Consider the following 7,958-nt stretch of genomic DNA (forward strand, 5'->3'; position numbering starts at 1 on the left):
CCGGTTCAGAGCTGGGGGTGGAGAAAGCCCCCTCTAGCCCAGAAATGTGGGCAGGGCCCAGAGGGGCAGGCCACAGTACAGCCAGAGGGCATGGAGAAAAAGCAAGCAGGATTGACCTGCTCATGGGTAGTGTGGAAAGTGTATTCCCCATCACCCATGGTCCTGAAAATCGGGGGTGTTCTACCTCCCAGGCATCCCCTACATGGCTGGAGCAGGAGTGCCCTCCCCGCGCCCTCTGGGGTCCAGCACTCTGCAAAAGGAGTTCTGAGAAGCTCTGGCCACCCTGTGTGGCCTGACCCAGGCTTCTGTCTCCTGGGGCCCGGTGCTCCCGGGTCTGAGGCCGAGCAGCAGTAGTCGCAGAAATGGGGACCAGATGACTGGTGCACAGTGGTGGTGACAAGTTCAGGAGCACAGTGGGGGTTGGGTGCAAAGTGGCAGCCCCACCTACTTAGGACAAGAACGAATAGCTGAGCTCAGCGAAGACAGACCCTTGAGGCGCAGGCGCAAGGCACCAGGGTGATGGGTTTATTTCATGCTCTGCTTGCCTGCTATCAGAAGGGAGAACTCAGAGTGGCCTAGGATCCTCCGGGCTTAGGGAAGAGAGTCGTCCTCCCTCCTCCTCTCTGCAGAGACCCTGTCATGGCCCTCCCTCTGCAGCCCTGGGCCCAGCCCTGTCACAGCCTGGGCTGCCCGCCGTGGGGTATGGCCTTGCCAGGGCCTGGGTCAGACTTGCATGTTGCCCACATCCAGAGTCCAATGAAGAAGAATTGGCTACACACTACCCCCACCACATACACCAGGAAGAAGATGTGGTCAGCAGCCTCAGCCCAGCTCCTTCTTGACCCCTTCACTCCGGGAGCTTCTGGTGGGGGAGGAGGCAGGCAGTGTTTCAGGGCTCACCCAGCATGTTGGCCCAGAGCGGCAGGGGGGGCGAGCCCCGGGGGCTGTGAGCCTGTATCTCTCCCTCCCTTAGATTTACAACCCATGAATGTTGGGGTCTGGCCCACTCCAGGCCATCTTGAGCGAAGAAGCACCCTTATACAGAGGCTCCGAGAGGCATAGTGTTATCTCGGGGAGTTTGAAGTCACCTGGGCCCTTAGGGAAGCTACCCTTGCTCTCTGCTCCATACCTGCGTCTTCCAAGGACAGACATGGTGGAGCCCAGGGGCAGTGGAGCCGGCCGACAGAATGCATGGAGCCCTTAACCAACCTGGTGACCCTCAGCCCTACATGGGCAGCCCTATCGGACCTGCTCCTGGCCTTATTCCTCCCTCTACCCCGGCTCCAGGAAGGGGCCCCTGCCCACCTTCAGGATGTGGCCCTGGGTCCCCACGATCCTGCTCCTCCCCTCTCGGGGCTGGGCTGGGGCTGCTCTCGGCGCTGAGGTTGCCCCAGGCCGGCAGCGCGGCCAGCAGCACGGTCTCCATGGTGCTGACGGACAGCAAGAGCAGCAGCACCGTGAAGTAGTAAACTGGGGGCAGGAGGGGGTTGGGAGGTCAGGGCCAGGTCTGAGCAGAGCACCCCCCACCCGGGGCCAGGTGAGGGGCGCAGGACTTACTGAGCAGTGGGTTGCAGGAGGAGGAGCTGGGCAGGGCCTGCACCAGGGAAGAGTGGAAGACAAAGTAGCCCAGCAGCAGGGTCACCTTGTAGGCCATGCGTTCGGTGGCCCTGAGGGGCAGCAGCCCCCCGCACATGTCAGCCAGCAGCAGCGCCTCCCCAGGTACCAGCAAAGCTATGATGGCCTTCAGCGCTGTGTTCTGCAGGCGCAACTGGAAAGAAAGTCGGGGCTTTGTGGGGGGGTGCATGGGGGGCTGGGCAGCTGAAAGGTGGCACCATGGCCTCTGACCACAAGTTTCACGCCCCCATCAGCCCTTCTCAGCCACGTTCCAACTCACCGTCACCTGGAAGCAGGGCACCAGCTGCTGGGGTGGGACTTGGGTCTTCAAATCCCGAACTACGTATTCCCTCTTGACACTCACGATCTCGTTCACTGCGCGGGCCCGGAACTCCAGCTCTAGCACTGGAAGGGGGGCAGGGGAGAGTGGGGAAGTAGGAAGGAGGTGCCCCTGGCCCTGACTCTCTCGGGAGTATGCGGCAGGGACAAGCCGGCATCCAGGGCTGATGGAGACTTCTGATGGTAGCTGGGGGCAGACTGGGAGGTGAACACGCTCTGTGCACGGGCTGGGCAACACCCCACATTCTCTCCAGCCAGGGGAAGGGCCTTCTCAGATTCAGAGGTGAATCTTCATTGTAAAACTAAATGCACTTGGCCCCACTTCTTGGAGGGGGACGTGGTCTGGATTCATCACCCAGGATATCCTCTCACACCTGCAATATTAGCCTCAGGGCGGGCAGCAGCTTTAGTATTTCCCAGGGGGGAGGGGTGTGAGGCAAGGGTGGGGGTTCTGGGGCAAGCTGGACATCACCTGTGGGTCTGTGGGGTATTTACTGGGTGGCTGCAGCAACTTTGGCCTCTAAGCTTGACAAAAGCAGCCCAGACACTGCAGTTTGGACCTGGCTGTTGAGGGCAGCTGCAGGGGGCGGGGGGGGGGGCGGAGCGGCACGGAGTGGGGGTATTTAGGAGGTGCACATGAGAAGCAGGCTCTGCTCTAGGATCTCTTCAGCTCCCCTTAGCCTGGGGTGGACTGGTGTGAACAGGCTGGCTGCCCCCATGTCAGATGTCCGCTGACATGGCTCCAGAGGCTCCCCCTCCCCGACCCCACCCCCCACCCCCCAGCTCCTGTCCAGTCAGCACCAGTGTTGCTGAGAGCATAGAAGCTGAGGTTGCAGTCGCTCTGGTCCCTGGGGAAGTGGAGGAGCTCAAAGTCACAGTTGGTCTCCGTGGTGAGGGCCAGGTACAGGTCGACGTGGCCGTCGGGGTCCACTCGGGCCCGCGGGCTCTGGTCCTGCCAGTCCACCCAGAGCCTGTTGGTGGAGGAAGACAGCACAGCAGGAGGCTTGGCCGCTTCTCAGAAGGGGGAGGTGGGGGAGACCCCAGCCTAGCCCAGCTGCCCTCTCCTGCCATCCCCGTTCCAGAAGGGTGAGGGGGACACGAGGCAGTGGGATGTGCCTGTGGCCTGGCAGGGCCACCGGGGAGGGGGACAGTCACTAAGGAGGGCCTCCTGGCACAAGAACTCTCGCCCCACTTACGCCTCCTGAATAGTGAGTCCCGGAGTCCAGAGTGAGTCCCAGGGCAGTGTGACTGCATGCTGCGGGTGGACACTTGTGTTCCAGGCCAGACGAGTGTCCAGCCAGGACTGGCAACAAAAAGAAGCCACTAAGCCTACCGCTCCCATATATATGCAAGCCACTTGGCTTGGCAGTTTCACGAAGACTTCTGAGCTGGACGAGGAGAAGTTTCTCCCATCCCACCTTTCCCGCCCCTGGGCTCTCACCAGCCGAAGCAGCAGCATGGAGGACAGTGTGTACCGCAGGATGTCCTGAGGAAGGGGGCAGTGTGTCACCCGGGGGTGGGCGCTACGGGACAAAAGGCAGGAGCCCCCACCACTGGCTGGGGCTGTCTTGGCCCATCCCCGGCTCAGCACCTGGGCCCTATTCCCTCCGTGGCTGGAGGACACTTACCACGTTAAATACATTGGACACAAACACCTGGACATCCACGAGCAGGGGCGCGCTCCCATTGTTCGGAATCTGGATGGTTTCCTGAACCTCCTGGGGCCAGTTGAAGTCCAAGAAGGATGGCCAGGCTGAAGGATGGAGGTCAAGGTCATTTGGGTGGGTGCCCTGGGGTCCAAATCCTAAAGCCTAACGACTTTACACTCTCCACCTACCAACTGTTGGCGAGCGAAATCCACGCCCCTGGACCAACGGCCCGGTGGTGCCGAGCCTGAGGAAGGCCAAATGGAGCAGCAGGGGCTGCAGGGCCATCATCAGGGGCTGCATGGAAGGCTGGATGGAGCAGCAGAGCCTAAACTGCAACCTCAGTTTCAGTTGCTTCTCTGGGGGACTGGGCAGTTAGAGGCAGGTGCTCTGTGCAAGGGCTCTGGGGCCTTGGAGCTGGCATCCCACCCCAGGGTTCTGCAAACACCTGAACACAAAGCATAGGACCCAGCTCCGCCCACCCTGCACCTGTCTAGGCTTCCCTGTCCCGCTCCATTTCCACCACCTGGAAGTTGCCCCATTCAAAGACTGCCAAGCGGACCGGGCAAGCACACGTCCCCTCCCCCCCCCCCGCGCCAATACACACACCTTTCCCTAACTCCATCCTTCCGATCTGGGCAGATGCCATAGGCCTTCCTGTGTTTCTGCAGCGGGTGCTTGCCCGGTTAAGTACTCAAGCCCTTGCCAAAGTGCTCTGCACTCAACATCGTGAGATCCGTAAGCCCTTGAGAGTTTTCCTGCGTCTCCTCAAACACTGAACTGATTCCATGTAAAAAGCCTGGAAAGGGTCAAGAACTCCAGGAGTTGGGCAAACCCGGGGCAGGGTAGAGGCTAGCTCATGAGCAGAGCTGTAGCATTCCTGCTCCAATACCGGATTCTCAGCCTGCTCCAGCCCAGTGGTGCCTTAGAGCTGCTCCTGGGTGCCCTGGAGGAGGACTGGTGGGGGTGAGGGGCGCCTTTCCTAGCCCAGCAGAAATGGAGACCTGACCCCAGACAGCTGTAGTGAGGGAAGGAAACCCCAAGGCTGAAAGTGGGTGGGCACGGATTGGTCTGCAGACACTTAGAAGGGGCCCCAGAGAGCTGGGAGAGGGGAGGGACCTGCCACTTGCTGGCGCGCGAACGTTACTAGGAACACACATGGTGTCTGCGCCTGGCCATCGACCCACTTATCGAGTGGGCTTAAATGCTCCGCCTGCCTTTGTCGCAGGGATAGGTGGCTACTGGTTCGCTGATCTATATATACCCGGTGCCTCTGGATGGCCACCTGCAGGGAACCTTGGTCGTCCTGCTCTTCCCCATCTCAGGGATTTCCAGGGGAACTTTAACTTGGCTGCCTTCGGTGTGGGCCACCCTCTTTCCCTGTGGATCAGCAAAGCACCTTGCACCCATCCACCCAGAGGCTTCAGACCACGGAACTTCCTAACCATGAGATATGCCAAGACACAGCGCCTGATTGCGCGTGAAAAGGTTTGGTATTTTATTAACAGATGAAATTCCCTCCCCGATCCCCCGACCTCTGACTCCAATCCTTTAACACCAAAAGCATACTCGCTAAGTGTCCTCAGGTCGCATTAACTGTCGGGATGCCACTGGGGGCATTTTGGTCCCGCCAGGACGGGCCGGGTACCAGGCTCAAGGCCGGGCTGCCGAGTGTCGCCAGCACAGGAGCGGAGGTCCCGGCCGCCTCGCTCACGTGCGTCACGTCGGTGGACTCGCGCTCCAGCACGCTGCTGCCGCGGGTGCCCGGCGCCGAGATGCACACGCGGCCGGAGGCTCTACGCGGGGCACGGCGTAGCAGACCCGCGCAGATCTTGCGGAAACCCTTGCGGAAGTGCTTAGAGACCAGCGCGTAGACGATGGGGTTGACACAGGAGTTGGCGTAGGAGACCAGGTGCGAGAGGATGCGCAGCGCGTAGGTGGCGGGCGTCAGCGGGAAGCGGCCGAACCACACGCAGAGGATAAGCGCGTGGTGAGGCATCCAACAGAGGCAGAAGAGCGCAGCCACGATGATGATCATGCGCGTCACCTTGCGCTTGGCGCGCCGCGCGCTGGAGCCGGCGGCCACCGGGCCAACGGTGCGCCAGAGGTAGCGCAGGGTGCGCGCGTAGGTCAGGCCGAGCACCAGCATGGGCAGCAGGTAGCTGAAGACAAAGGTGCAGAGGTCCATGGCGCGGCGACGAGGCGCGCTCCACGCCGGGTGGCACACAGTCAGGTTGGCCAACTGCGACTGGCGGTAGTAACTCAGGTAGGGTCCGGAGAAGAGCAGCGACAGCCCCCAGATGAGCCCGATGGCAGCCAGCGCGTTGCGAGGCGTGCGCAGCTCGCGGGAGTGCAGCGGGTAGCGGATGGCCAGGTACCTGTGGGTCAGGCCAGGAAGGGAGACGGGTGAACAGGGGGATTCGCGGAGGTAGGGCCGGACCCTTACACCTCGAACCCCTCACCCTCTCTCGAGGAAGGTCCCTAGCACACGGTGGCACCGCACTCGCCGGGAGCAGCCCAGACATTCTCAGCTGCTTTGAGATGTGGGGCGGGACCGCAGCAGGAAAGGCGCGCGTGCAGGCCACTCATCTGCTCTTCCCGGGACTATGGCCACAGTCACACTCCACCCGGGGAAGGCACCCCAAGGCTGAACCGGCTTTGGGGCTCCGGGAGGCGGTGATTACCCACCAGTGACGGTGCCGGAGAGGTAGGACCCAGGCGCCTTGAGGCCCTAGCAGACAGCCTAGAGACACCGGAAGGTACCGCGAGGGAATTCCTTAGAGAAGCCGACGCTCTATGGGTCTCACCAGCGCTCTCGGAAACGAAACACTCCCGGCTCAGTGGAACTGGGAGGTACATGGGGGAGGTGGCCTCATCTCGCTGCCTGTCCAGGGAAGGTCAGGAGGATGTGGGGGTAGAGGGGGCAGGGGAGATACTGGAGTCGGACCCAGATTTCCTCCCCAGGAATCATCCAGGTGTCCTTCCAAGCTCCAGCGGGGAGGATAGAGGAGACCCTCCGGCGTTCTCCTCTCTCTGGGCCTGGAGGTGGGGGGTGAGGGGCGGGGGTTGGGTCTAGGGACCCTCGGGCGTGTTCGCTTGAACTCTGGCGTGGGCCCTTGCTTAGGACCCAAATTCCGCAGTCCGGACCGGAGTCGACTGCGCCGAGCAAACCGTGGCTTCGAGGCTAGCGAGGTGGAGGCGCCTACGTTTGACGCCAGGAGACAGACCGTTGGCTCCACGCACACGATTACTGGATGGGGAGACTCTGAACAAGTCACTTCTGAACTCAATCTCATCTGTAAATTGGGCACAGTATTCCCTCCCGTCCCAGCTTCACAGAAGCACTGAGCTCAAGCGAGAGGAAGCACGCAAAAACGCAGCGGGCTCGGAAACGCCGCGCTTTGTCAGGCGCCGGCGGCGCTGGAGAGCCGAGGTCTGAGGCGTGGAGCCGCGAGGACGCACCTAACGGAGGGACACCGCTCTCCCCTATTCTTATTCCCCCGTCCTTCTCCACTCCAGCTTGCCTTTCACTCTCTCCCGGTCCCTTTGCCTTCTTAGTGTCCTTTTCTACTCTCCGCGCGCCCCTCCTCGAGCCTGGAGTCCCGCTCTCTTCTTCAGCCCCCACCTGGGTGCCTGACCCCCGGGGCCGCCGGCGCTCTCCCTCACCTGTCCAGGGAGACGGCGGCCAGCGTGAAGCTGCTGGCGTACATGGTGAGGAAGATGAGGAAGTGCACGGCCTTGCAGAGCAGCGAGCCGAACACCCAGCCGTCCAGGGTGTAGATGGTGGCCTGGAAGGGCACGCAGCACACGATGAAACACAGGTCGGCCACGCCCAGGTTGAGGATGAACAAATTGGTGGTGCTGACCGCCTGGCCGCCGCGCAGCAGCACGGCCAGCACCAGCGCGTTGCCCACGGTGCCCACCAAGAAGATGAGCGCGAACAGCATGGGCACGATAACGGCTTCGGGCTGCCAGCTGTCCCTGCCGCCCGCCTCACTCGCGTCCTCGGCCCCGGGGCCACCCGAGCCATTCATGGCGCCCCCCGAACCCGAGGCTGCCCGGGCTCCCGCCGCCGTCTGGGTTCTGGCGAGCGCGCAGCTCCCGCGGCTCCAGCCGCTGCAGCGCCCAGCGCGAGTCGCGGGAGCTGCGGGCGGAGCGAGTCTCGCCTGGCTGGGGCGGGAGGTGGGGGTGCGCCGGGGTCAGGGGGAGGAGCGAGCAGCCGGAGGGGTGGGATGGGCCCCGCGGCAGGCGGCCGCGCGGGGGGCAGGGCTGTGGGGTGGCCCACCCCGGGGACAGGGGCCGCGCCTGGTGCCCGCTCCCCCGCCCGCCGGCGTCGTCGACGCGCTCCAGCACCCGGAG

The 7,958-nt window shown here is 62.8% G+C and overlaps 2 protein-coding genes across 2 annotated transcripts; both read right to left on the bottom strand.

Moving 5' to 3' along the window:
- Positions 1 to 674: 674 nt before the first annotated feature.
- On the bottom strand, positions 675 to 3,887 carry ZACN (zinc activated ion channel). Its single transcript, XM_006728049.2, has 9 exons — positions 3,791 to 3,887; positions 3,582 to 3,706; positions 3,395 to 3,439; positions 3,150 to 3,256; positions 2,755 to 2,924; positions 1,895 to 2,019; positions 1,558 to 1,768; positions 1,306 to 1,470; positions 675 to 862 (listed from the first exon to the last, which is right to left on the bottom strand). The coding sequence occupies exons 1-9, from the start codon at positions 3,885 to 3,887 to the stop codon at positions 675 to 677; spliced, it is 1,233 nt and encodes a 410-aa protein (XP_006728112.1).
- A 1,194-nt stretch (positions 3,888 to 5,081) lies between these two features.
- GALR2 (galanin receptor 2) lies at positions 5,082 to 7,633 on the bottom strand. The gene is made up of 2 exons (XM_006728050.3): positions 7,266 to 7,633; positions 5,082 to 5,977 (listed from the first exon to the last, which is right to left on the bottom strand). The coding sequence occupies exons 1-2, from the start codon at positions 7,631 to 7,633 to the stop codon at positions 5,182 to 5,184; spliced, it is 1,164 nt and encodes a 387-aa protein (XP_006728113.1). The 3' UTR covers positions 5,082 to 5,181.
- Positions 7,634 to 7,958: the final 325 nt, after the last annotated feature.

The sequence above is a fragment of the Leptonychotes weddellii genome, chromosome 15 (assembly GCF_054177405.1).
Source record: "Leptonychotes weddellii isolate Sample4059 chromosome 15, ASM5417740v2, whole genome shotgun sequence".
Taxonomy (NCBI): Eukaryota; Metazoa; Chordata; class Mammalia; order Carnivora; family Phocidae; genus Leptonychotes; species Leptonychotes weddellii.